The 16,214-nt window shown below is 35.3% G+C and overlaps 1 protein-coding gene across 1 annotated transcript in view; it reads right to left on the minus strand.

Moving 5' to 3' along the window:
• Positions 1-4,597: 4,597 nt before the first annotated feature.
• Positions 4,598-16,214, minus strand: part of LOC144967386 (mannosyl-oligosaccharide 1,2-alpha-mannosidase IA-like) — a 25,423-nt gene continuing 13,806 nt past the window's right edge. Inside the window, exons 9-11 of the mRNA XM_078904519.1 lie at positions 16,108-16,212; positions 8,398-8,570; positions 4,598-7,384 (exon numbers count right to left, since the gene is read on the minus strand). Of these exons, the coding sequence (XP_078760645.1) occupies positions 7,151-7,384; positions 8,398-8,570; positions 16,108-16,212 (512 nt within the window). The 3' untranslated portion in view covers positions 4,598-7,150. The remainder of the gene's footprint in view (positions 7,385-8,397; positions 8,571-16,107; positions 16,213-16,214) is intronic.

Genomic DNA, 16,214 nt, shown 5'->3' on the forward strand with positions numbered 1-16,214 from the left:
TTTACTTCTTTGTTTGTTTGTTTGTTTTAAAGTGTTTTACGGTGCTTGCAACACATTTAGGTCACATCAGCGCCAGTAATAAGGAAGAAAATTGGATAGTAAGAACATTCTAGATGACAAGTACAATTAAAAGGACTTGAGGAAAAAGTAAGACAAAGGGGAAACGGTTCAAATAGGGAACAGATGTAGATTCTAAGAGCACACTATCAGTGTACTTAGTTTGAGATCACCTAAAAGTCTCACCCACACACTAGCACAAGATCCAACTAAGAGGAATACACTCAAATGTTTACAAATCATAAGTTTAAAATAAAAAAATAACAGTACATAAGAGAGAGATGATTTACAAGGAAAAAAATATCATCTCCCAAAACTATAACTATACATTCAACTGTTTCCCTCCCAACCAAGGACTCCGGCCAGGGTCAGGACAAAACTAAGTAATCTCATTCCAAGACAAAGACAGAAAGCAATTGGAAAACAGATACAGGGGGATAGAAGAGACAGCAAGTACCTACCTGCCTGCCCACTATGGGAGGTCGGCAACCACACCCAGTAACTTCTATAGCATTATATTAGTTTACTTCTTCAGACATCTTTTGCTTCAAATTGGAGTTATGTGGTCAAAAATTGAAAAGAAAAGTGATTTGCCATTTTACAGCAGCCTTGTAACAGCACTGAATAAAACATGTCTTACAAATAAATAGTCAATCAACACATCTTTCATGGTATGTCCTCTATGGGAATCTAAAGTGATAAATTAAGTACAGGCTAATGACTTCTTACTGATGACTGGTCTCATTCTCAATTAAATCGACACCAGAATCATTTTGTGAGGTTATCAGCCACGAGTAACAAGGTTATTTGATCAATAAGTGACTCCTATATGCTACATTATGTAATGCATAATATGTTACATTCTAAGTAGGTAACAAATTTGATTTATATCAATAAAAGACATAGCAATGGACCACAATAGCCACACAATAATAATAAAATAATCAACAAAGCTATCACATTATCTTTTTTTAAAATCATCATTTGTCACTCATTTTAATCCCATTGCAACTGACCGTGCATATATGCACAGCTAGCCACAGGCAAAATACAACAATTATTTTCTGTATTTTCTTTACACTAAATCTATCAAACAAGCTTTTCCACATCAACCAAGGATATCAGAATTTTAACAATTTATTAGACGGCTCTTGATCTTGCTTTAACCTGACGTGATGTCTTACTGATAATGTCAAGATAGCTGAAACAGAGCTTAATCTAAGTCTGAGACGCTACATCGCAGTTACTACTGCTATCTTAGTGGATACAATGTAATGTCAGCTACATGTTTAACCATACCCATTCTGTTAAAGGTTAAAAAAACTGTGGATTAAATGAAAAGTTACTACATTCAGGATCAGTCGAAACAAATCTCAGTTTTTCTTTTGGGTAAAGTAAACGAGGTATTTTCATCAATATTACTCTTAAATTATGGTTTAAAAATTCAAATCCAAACACACAAAAATAATCTAGACACCATGAATTAATCATACATTGAGATACAGCAGTCATTTGCTCTTTGCCTAGGGAGTAAGAGATAGTAGTCAGAATATCTAATTTGACACCTTTATATATTTGGTTACAAAAAGGTACCTTTTAATCAGGAATACAGATTCAGGGGGCAAAAAATTTAACTCACTCAACCCTAACACAGACTATATCCGTAGTTTACCCGGGTTACTTTTAACCCATGCCTATTTATTATATTTTTACGAGACAAGTAATAGGCATAGTATCAAGCTAATGATTTTAATTTTTACATGTTAATGGTAGTTGAAATAACTTTCTATGTACATGTTCATTTTTAATACAATTTTTTTTTCCAATTTTAAAACGCAGCAAAAATCTCTAGGATTGAGTGAGTTAAGAAACTTTTAAACAAACACACTGACAACCTCTTTCTGAACACTTGAATCCAGTCAACAGACAACCCGTACTTATTTTCAATAAAATGAGGTTATAATTAAATAATAGCAATAGGTAAAGAGTGATATTACTTTAAAACTTGTATCCTGTTGCTTACTGGATGGATAGAGGTTCATTTTCTAATCGGTTACACATCCGTAAGGAAGAGCGTTCGGCCCTGGTCCATCCAGTCATTGGAAAAAAAAAAATACGGAAGTTTCGTAACTTACTGAATTAAGTAAATACACAGAAAATTGCAACCCAGTTTAATGGCAAGAATTTAATAATATAAAAATCCATGTTTTAAACTAAAATAGTGATTGCTGACTGGTGTGTATCTAACATGAATATGTACACATAGAATTTGTCAGTGTAATTTGTGTGCATTTGGAATTGCTCGTATCGATCTTCGATTCCCAAGCAAAACTTGGGGGCAAAATCTTAATGACACTGCTACCACTAAGTCAGTGACATACGGGATTTTGCATTGTTGGAATATATATATAAAATGCCCATGGACCCACTCACTCACACAAAAACATTCAAGTACATCCACACTTGGGCCCATGGTTACATAATGACTATTTTCCATGGCAGGGATCGGCAAAGTAAATGCTTCATGAAAACAAGCTATAAATAAAACAACATCATCAACAACAACAACGACCACAAGGATACAATCCATGATATGTTATGTAGTATCCTGTATTTACAAACTAGATGTCTACTATGGACCCCTACATCACAGTTGCCATGGAAATAATCATATAATAATAATAATAATGATATTAATGATAATGATAATAATAATAATAATAATAATAATAATAATAATAATAATAATAACAATAACAACTATTACAATGATAACAGTAATAATCCAAACATTTATAACCATATATCATGTTATCGTTGACTTCAAACAGCAGCAGTAACTGATAGTTACACCACATAGCCACGTCCAATCCATCCACTCAGAAAAAAAAAAGAAGAAAATCTACTCTCCATTGTTGGACAGTATCAGAACTTCCCTCCATTCATATCAACCTAATGGGTATAACTAGTAATAAACAAAAATGAATATAACAGCTTCAAAATAGAACAATATACTAAACACAGAACATTTCGGGCTCAAAACCCTTCTTCAGCCAACAACACAAAAACAATAAAGACATAAATACATTACTAAATTCCAGATAGACGGCAGAGAAATTTTGTAGGTCTACTCTGTAGAAAAATCTTGGTTTACTTTCCAAGATTTTTCTACAGAGAAGACCTACAAAATATCTCTGTCATCTATTTGGATTTAGTAATGTATTTATGTATGTCTTTTTTATCTATATATTTTTTTTTGTTGGCTAAAGAAGGATTTTGAGCCCGAAACGTTCCGTTTTTAGGTATTTCGTTCTTTTTTTTTTAAAGCTGTTATATTCATTTTAGTTTATTATTCTTTACAGTCCACATCTTCTAGCAGCCTAACACTTTGACTTGGGTATAAACTAGATGCTGTTTGTATGCTAATGCTTCTATGCAATGCAAAACAATTGAGCGAATCTGCCATTCCCTATTTGTGTAGAGGGGCCCCTATCCGACAGGTTATGAATCTTAATGTATTGTGTACCATCCACTGCTCCTCTGGCTGTTATGAAATACAGGAAGGTTCCATCCAAAGCTAGAGAACATTTTAAAGTCATTTCAGCACAAAAAAAATAAGGAAGATATTAAAACAGTCAAAAGATTTAGGTCAAGCTAACAACCTTTGTTTTTAAGGTTTTATGGCACATGCAAGACATTTATCCCAAATCAGCGCCAGTAAAAAGGAAGAAAATTGGATAGTTAAATCATTCTAGATTTACAAATAAAAGGACAAGATAAAAAGTAAGACAAAAGGGACCAGTTTTAAATAGGGAACAGATGTAGATTCCAAGAGCACACTATCGGTATACTATAAGTCTCATCCAGATACAAGCACAAGAACCCACGAAGAGGAATACACTCAAATGTTTACAATTCATATGTTCATAAAAAAAAAACAATTACAGTACATAACAGAGGGATGATTTAAAAGGAAAAATATTCATATCCCAAAACGATAACTACGCATTTGACTGTTTCCCTCCCAGCCAAGGACATCGTCCAGGGTCAGGATAAAACAAAGTAATCTCATTCCAAAACAAAGGTAGAAAGCATGTTGGAAAACAGATATAGGGGTATAGAAGACACATTAGTACCTCCCTGCCCACTATGTGGAGTCAAAATCACCCATCCAGAGCAAACAACTCTCGTAAGTTCTCCATCCCATAAGGTTTGAAAGGCCATGTGGTCTTGTAATATGACACTCGCCTTCAGACTGGTAAGTCCAAGGGTTCAAGTCCCACTCTTGAGCGGTGCATTGTTGAGTCCTTGAAAAAACAACTCTTCCCCCGCATTCACTCACTGTACTCAGGTGTAAAATAAGTAAGTACTTGACCATTAACAGCATTGTTTCTGTTGACAAAAATGAAAAGTAATATCCCTAACAGGAGTTATGTCTTGGTCTACATGTTAAGTGTTGCTATTGTTCAAGGACTGGTTGTAAAGAGGTCTGAGCATGTTAAGTAGATATTGTGCTATATAAATACTCAAGTTGTTTTGATTTTGTTTTTTTTTGAAAGTCTGAATGGGCTGGAAAAGAAACCCTAAGGTTAAGAAAAAGATGTAAAGTTTTGGGTGAGGAGCAACCTAAGTGGAAATCTTACAAAGAATGACAGTGGGTGGCTGATATAGCAGACTCTCTTTTGTCACAATACAGACTCATTACACAAGTGGGGTCTGCCAGAATCACCTAAAATAACTGAAAACAGAGATATGATGATAATGATGATGAAGATGACAATGATGATGATGGAGACGACAATGATGATGAAGATGACAATGATGATGATGAAGATGATAAAAAATCTACTTGGGTGGAATGGTGAGAGGCAAATGGTGTCTATAACGAACCCAAAAATGTTGACACAAATAACAACAGCTGTGTAGGATGAATACCGAAATGATGATGCCCATACCAGTACAAGGCTACAACAAAATATGTTTGTAAAATTCAACACAAATATTTAAAAAAAAAAAAAAAAAATACAACAAAAAAAAGAAAATCTATATTAAGTAATTAACAGAATTATAGGAAAAAAAATAGATCAACTTTCAGTTTCACAAAAGACCTCAAAATTGAAGCCCTGACAAAAAATGGATAATAGCATTTACAGCTTCTCAAATTGCCATAAAAATGTGGATGAAGAGGAACCTTGTCCACACATGTTTAACTTTAGGAAGTAGAAGAGGGAGGTCAAATGTTACAAACATGACATTTTGTTACAACCTTGTATGCGAAAGTATCTTTTTGATAAGATTTGACAAACACTTTTAAAAGTGAAGACGTTATTTTGAAAAGCTGTAAATATTTTTTAGCTTTTATCAATATCTAGGGGTTAAAATAATGAAAACTCCTCCAAAAACTGATAATCTGGCACCAAAAGAAAAGCATAAATAAGCTCTAGAGGGATTTGAAAACCTGTGGACAACATAAATAGCCATTTCTGTTTTAATTATTGTGTCAGGTCCCTGGTTTTTTAAATCATCTATCATTATTTAATCCAGAAAAAACTAATGATAATCAAATCCTTCCGTAGTTTATCGAAATAACTTAATATTGGTATATATCCTTTCACAGCATGTTACGTGTAAATGTGAAACAGGCAAGTAGTAATGACACAACTCACCTAATACAATTTTAAAGCCTTCCACAAAACTAAATTTTAAAAACCCTTCTCAAAACAAGCTCAGACACACACACACACACACACACACACACACACACACACTCACATGCTAATTACTAGGAATGGTATTTACATTATCCATAATGAATGGCAACATTAGACCTTAGGCAAAACAATATAGAAAAAAAGTTGTCTATGATAAAGTGCCTGACAAAATAGCGACAATTTAAAAAAAAGAAAAAGATTAATTAACTATATTTCCCGGATTGGAATCTCAAATATCCTATTTAAAAGATAATTTTTTTTGGTAGGGGGTGGGGGCCTTAATTTTTTTTTCTATTTGCTTAGTCAGGCATTGTATCAAACACAACTTTTATTTTCTTTCGTATTTCTACTTGCACCAGTGTCTATTCCTCATCTTTTGACCTTTGACACAACAATGTATTATTTGTCAATACAAAAGGCCATTCCAATGATGTGTGACATTGTCAGTCCTTCTGTCTACTAGCGTCAATCAATAAATAATAAATTAATTAATCCTTAAATTACTAACATCTCTCAGCAAAATGAATAAATCACCATTAAAACACACACACAAAATATATAACAAAGGACGTTTCACACTGAATGAAACCCCTTTTCAAGCCAACATCAAAAGCAATATTAATGATGACAGAATACTAAAATTCTAGAAATATAAATGCACAGCTTTCCCAGCACGTCGTCCACTCATTGTAATAATTTTCAAATTCTTTTTGTTGTTGGCGAAAAAAATAATAAGGGTTTGAGACAATAAGTTCTTTGTTATATATTTTGTTCATTTTTAAAGCTGTTATGTTCATATCCATTCATTAATTTTACAGTCAAATAGCTTAGCATTGACTTGATCACAACCTGACCCCAACCATACATACAGTACACTGACAGGGACTCCGCACCTACAGCAAGAACGCATGGCAACTGTTTGAAATACACTAACAAAACAGCTTTTAACATTTTGGCAAGAAAACTTTCATTCTATGAAATGATTGATTAAGAACGACCACAAACTTGACACAAAATTCTTAAACCTGAGACACGTTTGAAGCGTTAGATTTTAACATTCTCAATAAGTTTGTGATTATTTTAGTCAACCAACATATAAAGGGGTAGCATGGCTCAGCAGTGTGGTCTTTGCCTCTCACCCAAAGTTCAACTACACACCGCATTGTGTGGCCTTGAGCAAGTCACCATGTTACACTGTGGCTGATGCCTGGGTTATTCCAGTCTTTCCTTGGAATAGACCCTAAAGACAAATTTCCCCTTGGGCGGGAATGGATACAGGGAATTATATTATTTTTATTACTTTATTTAAGTGAAAGTTTTCTGGCCGAAATGAAAAAAAAGGCGTTATGAATCAAACTATATCAGTTGTGTTGAAACTTTCCTCAAGGTTCTGCAGCTGCCGGATTGGTGCCATGGATGGGTAAAGGATGTGCCTCTGTGTTGAGAACCCATTTATCCAGGGGAATAAGGGAATCCTCTGAGAAAATCAGGTACAAATACTTGAGTGTCTCAGCCAGGAAGAAGCTCTGTTGCACATCGTCCTTGCTGGGGTCAGGACTGTACACATCTCGGATACCGGTGTAACCACTGTCTGTACGGCAATGCTTCTCTAGGGACTGAAATACAAGAAAATGAAAACATCATTCAAATAAGATTCCATTTAGAAATTACAGTTAAAGAGAAAGTAGTTATAAATGTACCATGTACAATGTTATCGGTTTTAAAAAGTCCAACAAAACCAAAAGGCCCAAGGAGCTGAAGTTAATCCCAGTTTCTGTGATGTTAAATGGACTATAGCAAATGCTTGCTATCCTTTAGGTAGAAAACATCTATCAAAAAGTACTTTCCATCAGATCTAACAGACCTAGCTACCCATTTACTGCTGTTTGGACAGGGGGATAAGAAAAACAATCTTAACTCAACATGGAATCGATACCAATGTCTTTGAGGGTGAACGAGTGTTCTGCCAACTGAGCTATTGGGACTAGCTTTGGTAGTCGAAACCCCCAGCTCAACTCCATTAAAATGTTTAAAATCAGATGTTGCATATGAGATAATATGTTGTTCTGGAATGAAAATATTAATAAACACTCTGGGACATGCCCTTCTAAAAATTCAATTTTGAGATTCATATTTTGAACATTTCAAAAATGTTACTGTTTTTAGTTCAACATGTCAGGGAATTCCATGATCAAGAAACAGAAAAATAGATTAGAAGACCCTACCAGCAGCCACCAACAGTTTCGTACACAGTTTTGTATGATACAACAATAAAGCATAAACAAAAATATAAGGAAAAATCAGCCACGAAAAAACTCTGCCTTCCTCAACTGACACGTAGTTATACACAATCTATAACCTTTCAGATCTTTATCTAACACTAGTGTACTATCCACTATCTGATTCACACAGTGTCACATTCAGACTTGTCAACTTTACAAATACAAAAATAGGGAAAATTAATTTTGAAAATCAGAGAAATGAATGATGACGATAATATGGGATTGCAAAAGTTAACAATAACCAGAAAAAATAATCAAACATTGGGAAAATCAGTATTGAGAACAAATATCCAGCTATTCAAGACATATATTTTAGAGTCATCATGTCTGTAGATTAAAGGCCTTACCATAACCATATCCCAAGCCCAGTCTCGGTATTTTTGTTTCTTGGTGATTCTCCACATGTAAAACCAGCCCTCAATGACCTCAGGACGAAGGATGTAGTATTTCTCATTATGACGGGATGCCCTGGCGTCTCTGCCACCTTCAAACCGGAAAGCCTCTGGGCCCAGACCTGTGGCTGTTAGAGAATAAATTATGCAAACAATTAACACAGTAAAAAAACAAAAACAAAAAACAAACAAATCATAATCAATTAAAAACCACAATGTTTTGACAATTGTGCGATGGCCTGTCAAATAGAGATCAAATTGAAATCCCTCGTTTGTACAAATTGAACACAGCGTCATATTTTCTACTCTGAGCGCTACTTCAATCGCCTCACATCAGGCTGACCACCTGATACCCGATACCCTTGCTCTCGGGAAAAACGTAATTGACCGTGACACGATAGGTATGCAAGCCGGACGTTGGCGTGGCATGCGCGTGTGGTGCATCACTGTGATGCAATTATTTGCTTTGAAAACCCCTCTTTTTCCCCCTTCCCCCACCAAACCTTCAGAACGATTCATTTTATTTTCATTATTCATGTTATCACCACGTTCAGATTTGTTTCTGTGTAATGTTTATTGTTTCTTGGTTTTCAAGTTGGAAAATAATATTAGTTAAAATACGACTGCTTATCGCTCTTGGAATGATATCAAATTTGATGTGAGTGATGTGATTAATTTAATTAAAACTCTGGTTTGGATCCATGAAGTTTTATTTTTTTTCGTGATTCCCTATTCTGAAGTCTTTGTCTTTAGTATAAGTTTTAGAATAAGTTCGCGATATGAGCGATTTAGGGATAAATGTTAAATATTCACATTTGTGCTCAAATGTATTATCTCAATGTGTTCTCGGGGGAGGTGGGTAGGGGGCCTGCGGTTAAGAAAAAAATCTATTTATTGCCATTTTTATCTACAATGTGTTAAGCGTTTTAATGGAAGTTATCATACAGAAATGATTTATTATTTGTTTATTCCTTCCAAAATATCAGGTTACATAAATAAGAGACATAAAAAACTACATATAATGGAGCATTCACGGGATGTTCATTTAAACCACCTAGATAGACTGTGTAGGATTTGTGCACGATTCTCCTTATCAACAAAAGAAAAAAAGTTGGGACGAAAAATTTTTTGTGTGTGGGACATAGAGAAAATATTTATCTTGTTTTTGGTGTAGATGTGACTGGTGACTGTGAAGATAGACATCCTAAAAATATTTGTAGAAAATGTATTGATTTAGTCAGATCAGTTAAAAAACGCTGCTCTGAGTCATTGCGCCAACGAGCTATTGACATTGCGAGACAAAATGGAACACTATGGTGCCCCTTTAATCCAAACACAATTATCGATGACTGTGTGGTCTGTAGTCACACTTTATCACTGGATGGACGCTTTAAAAAGTCAGACGATACGATAGTATCCAATGACTCTATGGAAATGACCCAGTCAAGCCATGAGGAATCTACATTAGAGGAAGATCACCGTGAGCCATCACAATATGAGGAAATATTAGAATTTGAGTGTCAGCCTTCATGCAGTCGATACTTGAACGAACAAGCCACTATTTGGAGGCCTTTCAATCTTCTACTCCATCGAAAAAGACAAGTGATGCTGCAACCGCTATGACACCTCAAAAGTCCGATGAAATCAATACATTGCCGAGAAAACGTAAGCATGAAGAGGACAATATCACTGAAGCTGAAAAGAAAATAGCTTTGAAAGTATTAAAAGCAATGTTTAAAACGAATCCTGTTGCCACGTTCAAACAAAGAGTGGGGAGCTTTTCCGTAGTGCAAGTCAGTGTGCCTCGAAAAGAAAGTGAGAAGGCAAAGACACCGACCAAAAGAAAACGTGTCAAGCTTTTGGAAAGGATCAGAAATGTCGTTGCCGGTGAGAATGATGAGTCTATAAATGTACAGACGACATCTGAATTAAAGAAATTACCCATCAAAAAGAGGCGGATTATCGCTGAGCGTGCTGGCATCAAGGACAAAGCATTCATTCCCCATGATGACACTTTGGCAATGAAGGAATGCATGGAATTATCCTGGAGACAAGTCAGGAAACAACGAAAGTTTCTGAAAGGAAGGGGAATAAAGATGGAAAATGAAGGAGCCAGTCGAAGTGCATCAAAAGAAATAACGGGGAATATGGTGACCGTGGAAAGCATGAATTTTATTGGAGACGAAGACTTGACAAACGAAAAACCATTTGCCTTCGTCAATGATATCAGTACTTTGTTAGAGGGTCTTTTAGATTCATACAATAGTAAAGATCTCATTTCATCACACAGTGACACCATCCCAGGTGATGAAGTGTGGGTTAAGTTTGGTGGGGACCACTGAAAGGACTCATTCAAATTGACCATGCAGCTTTTGAATGTAGGCAAACCAAACACAACAACAAATACCGTAGTGATAGGACTGGCATATGTCAAGGACAGTTACGGAAATATAGAACTAATGATGGAGAAGATAGAGCCCCAGATCAATGACATTCAGAACAATTTAAGATGGAGAGGTAAAACTACTGTTATTTTCATCAATGGTGATTATGAGTTTCTGACCAAAGTGTACGGTCTGTCAGGTCCCCAAGGCACCTTTCCATGTCTGTGGTGTACACAGCCAAAACGATATTTTAGTTCAAGAGCAGAAACCCCATTTCCACAAAGAACACTAGAAGGGATAAAGGAAGACGCCTCATGCTTGATGGAGAAGCATAATGGAGATAAAAAACACGCACCCAAGTTCAACAATTGCTTGAGATGGCCATTGATAAACATTGAACTTACACACGCAGTACCTCCATACCTTCACATAATGTTAGGGATAGTCATCAAGCACCATAGACTTTTAAAACAGGCAGTAGACAAGTTAGACATGAGAATTATCATGGATGATAACAGGCATCTATCGCAAAGAGGGAAAAGTTTGAAAATATTTGGAAAGAATTGGCATCATAGAAGGGATTTGAAAAAACAACTGAAAGACACAAAAACATGCTTGATCCTTAGTCGTACAGAAAGGGACAGACATAGATTCGAACTATCGTACAAAAATTGAAAAGAAGTTATAATGCATTAGGATTTGAAACCCTCAGTTCAAGATCTGGCCCAATCTGCTCGAGTCTGGATGCGATTTTAGCCAGACACAAGATAACACCCCAAGCCTATCATAGTCGGGCCTTTGTCGGCAACCACTGTCACAAGTATTTGACTGCGGAAGTCAGAGGGGCCTTATTAGAAGCTGTTGTGGAAGAAACATGCAAACACACATGCAATTTATTAACAATTGACTTGGCTGGGGAAATCAAAGCTAAATTCACACAACTGAACACCCTATACCAAATTGTCCATGATAACATTTCGCATTCCAAGCCTATAGACAGAACCCAGTTACACAAGACACAAGAAAACATCGATAATTATCTCCACTTTTTTAGAACACACTTCACAAACATGATCATTCCAAAACAACACATACTGGAGCACCATTGCGTTCCATTCATGGCCAGATTTGGGTTTGGTCTTGGGCTCCATGGAGAGCAAGGCACTGAAGCCAGTCACCAAATCATAGGAAAATTGGACAAAAGAATGTGTGGTGTTAAAAGTGACACTAAAAAAATCAAGCTCATCATGGAAGCAAATATTCTCCATACATCACCACGACTACGCAACCAAGGAAAGTCACCAAAGAAAGCGAAAAAAAAAGTAATAAGGGAAATTCTCAATTATCTTTTAAAATAAAACAAACAAACTGATACGCACATTTTGATAAAGTTAATTATTATGATTAAAATTTCATATTTGGATTATTGAAAATTATTTGTACAAAATAAGATTTTATAAGATTGACAATTCCAAGATTATTGTGAAACTAGCTTCAGTAAACCTCTATGCAGACTTTCAAAAAATTCAGTAATGGGATATAGATAACTACTTTAAGAGCATTTTTTGGATTAACTATGAACTTCGCAAGAGAAATTGAGGGTGAGTTATAATTGTAATAGTTTTAAGAGTAATTTAAACAAAAAAATCAGATGTCCACGGATTCATTGTCTTGTAATCGACACTTTAATTGAAAAGTCTTAATGATAATCAGTTTAAAAAATGACCGACATTTGTTTCGTTCCAACTATCATTCCATCATTCATAGACTAATGAAACTTCTCATGTCATAACCATACATCATTACTAACAGTTTCCACCCTACATGCTTTCAATGGCATGTTTTGATTTAACGGGAATGCCCAACTGTTGATTGCATACAATTACTATAACATGCATGTCCAGCAAGCGCGTCGTTCGTTTTCTTGCCGAAACTGGGTGAGTCATCACCTGGCACATCTGGCATCGCTTAACCGCGGTAGGGCTGTGGGGAGGCCGCGGTATTAAAGTATCGCAATTTGGACACTGTGTGAAGAGTGGTTTTCCAAAACTCTCTAACTTGGTTTTTCCCATTTTGAGATATCAAGGATTTTATTTCCCCTAAATATTGTCATTCGGTCTATTATTTTATCAGATTTAAACTTTAAATTCACTCAAATCTCAGGGAATTCTTGTGTAATTTGATGCTTAAAATATAATTTACATTTCAATTTTTCTCATGGACAAAAATCTCAGAAAAATGGACTTAAGGAGTTTTGGAAAACCAGCCTTCAAATGAACAGATACAAGTATTTCAGAACACTGTATGTTTAAGAAAAAGATACGGTTATCTAAAACGTTATTCAGGGATGCCACCAGGAAAATTAAAAAAAGCCTGAAAACTTGCGCGGACGAGATACAAATCAACGTCAAGGGCTTTGTAGGGATTTGAAAAATATCAAATTTGGAATATTGTTTCAGTACTTATTATTGCAACTGAGAGCAAATCACACACAAAAGAAAGGAGAGTTAACAGTTTTCAAATTGATAAAATAAGGTGCTGAAAACAAAATATAGACAAATTAATATCAATAGCTATCAGGGGTGAGAATGACTGGTCACATAAAAGGAGAAAGTTTTTCATTGTGAAGATCATGACCCACCCATGCAACCATAACCTATAAATTTGAACTTCACTCAAATTCATTGAGATGCGATCCAAAATTTGTCTAGCACTAGCAGCAATTTATGATACGACTCCAGCAATTTCTGATACGACTCGGAGAATTTCAAAAGTTTAAATTGTAATTACATTTGGTGGTTGTAGTAGGGATGATGATGTGGTGGTGGTTGTAGTAGTAGTGGTGGTAGGGATGATGATGTGTGGTGATTGTTGTAGTAGTATTGGTCTTAGAGATGATGATCTGATGGTGGTTTTAGTAGTAGTGGTTCTAGGGATGATGATGTGGTGGTGGTTGTAGTAGTGGTGGTCTTTTAGAGAAAATTGTGTGGTGGTGGTTGTAATAGTTGTGGTAGGAATGATGATGTGGCGGTAGTTGTAGTAGTACTGGTGGTAGGGATGATGTGGTGTTATTTGTAGTAGTAGTGTTGGTAGGGATGATGATGTGGTGGTGGTTGTAATAGTAGTGGTGGTAGAGATGATGTAGTGGTTTTGGTGAGTGTTTTTTAATTCAGTGATAATAATAGCAATTTGTCAAAAAGGAGGAAAATGTCTCCGTCTATCGGTCAAACGCAAGCAAAGTGTAAAAATAACAGGAACATAGTTTTGTATTGGTATTATGTAATATATTACTATTACTAGTATAATTCCATTCTTATCATTAAACATAAATTTACTTTTTGTAAACATTTAACGAATTGTCCTTTCCACATGTTAAAGGCCTACAATGCTATTCAAATAAAAGATAAGCAGGCTACAATATCTTTTATTTTTTACCGAAACCTAATGGTTATTCGGCTTATAAATACAACCCAAGAATCTCACAAATTTAAAGCCATAGTCAAAAGGTAAAAAGAAAGAAGAATAAACTAAGCCAATCACCATTGCTTTATTCTAGGCTAATGTATTATCTCTGTATAACCAGATGATTGAACGGATGGTTGCGAATATATATATATATATATATATATATATATATATATATAAATATATATATATATATATATAATATATATATATAATAAATAATATAATATATATAAATATATATATATAATATATATATATAAGAGAGAGAGAGAAGAGAGAGAGAGAGAGAGAGAGGAGAGAGAGAGAAGAGAGAGGAGAGAGGAGAGAGAGAGAGAGAGAGAGAGAGAGAGAGAGAGAGAGAGAGAGAGAGAGAGAGAGAGAGAGAGAGAGAGAGAAATTTGTCCCTCCCCTTCCCCTTCAACTATCAACTAGCTAATCAAAGAACACCACTGGTCGTCTGTGTCAATTGTGACATCTGGTGCCATTCAGTCTGGCCCGACGTCATAAAAACGGGACCGTCACTAAATTTCACGAGACTATTGCACAGGTGTCAAAATATGACATAAGACATAATGGTGATTTTGTGGTTTGAGGAAAATGTTTGACACGGCAAATTCAGCGGAAAATTTCTAAGAAACTCTCAAACTCACTGTTTATTTATCAAATTTTTTTTTTTTAAAAGGAGGAATTGTGATGGGGATGGGCGGAGATAAACTACCATTTAGGTGCCCAAATATTCGACCGGCGGTGACAGCCCAAATTATTCACCCGGTGAAAAAGCTCCGGCTCAAATGTCGATTCGCGATTTTTTTCTTCTTTAATTAATTAATTTTTTTTTTTTTTGAATAGTGACGACAGACAAAAACCGGAGGTTCCGGATTAAAACCGGCTGGTGGTAAAAAAACCGGGATTTCCGGCTAAAACCGGAAAAGTGGCATCCCTGGTTATTGCTAATATCTTAAAAACAGTCTGTGCAACAATCCACCACCTTTTATCGTACTATCGCACATTTAGTAAGAGACTGAAAATGTTTTAATTAGACTTTTCTTCTTACTTGCAACAGACTTAATTTTATATAACAATTTATAATAATAAACTCTAAAAACTAACTTACTTCTATCGTCTTTCAGTACTTAATAATAATATTTATAAGATGAATACTTCTATCATTTACATTTAAAATTTATTCTTGTCTTTCAGTACTTAATAATAATATTTATAAGATGAATACTTCTATCATTTACATTTAAAATTTATTCTATCATCTCTCATTTTAATTTTTTTTTAAAAACAAGATTCATTTACATGATAAAGCTTATTTATTGAATTTATTCTGATGGAATACATTACAAACACACACACACACACACACACACACACACACACACACAAAATAAAAACAAACCTTGAGCTATTATATAGTGAAATATGTAAATAGCAAATCACTTTACAAGGGCTCCCAAGCCAACAGCAACACTTAACATGAAGTTCCAGACAGAATGCCTGTGAGAAGTTACAATTTTTTTTTTCAAAACAGATAACACAGCTACCGACCAAGTACTCATTTTACAACTGAGTGTGGTGAGAGATTGTGAATAAAGAGCCTTTTCCAATGATTCAACTCTGTGCAGCCCAAAGTTGGATTGTAAACCAAGGAACTTGTTTTATAGCACAAGACACAGGGCTGCACGCTGATGTATAATCTTAATGCAGGATGTTAGTCACTCCCATTTGTAAAGTGTTAACAGTCTGATTGCGCAGGAGGGGCATTACGATACAATACTAATTGCGTTTTATCATTATTGCCATTTACCTGTCTGTCGATATGACTCGTGACAGGTGTGAGCCAAGTCCTCTCCCAGCTTTATGTACTTGTCTTTTTCAGGGGAATCCAGGGCGGCCATCCCTACCATTCCAGCT

This window comes from Berghia stephanieae, chromosome 3, assembly GCF_034508935.2.
Source record: "Berghia stephanieae isolate SIO BIC M18660-M18661 chromosome 3, UCSD_Bste_1.3, whole genome shotgun sequence".
Taxonomy (NCBI): Eukaryota; Metazoa; Mollusca; class Gastropoda; order Nudibranchia; family Aeolidiidae; genus Berghia; species Berghia stephanieae.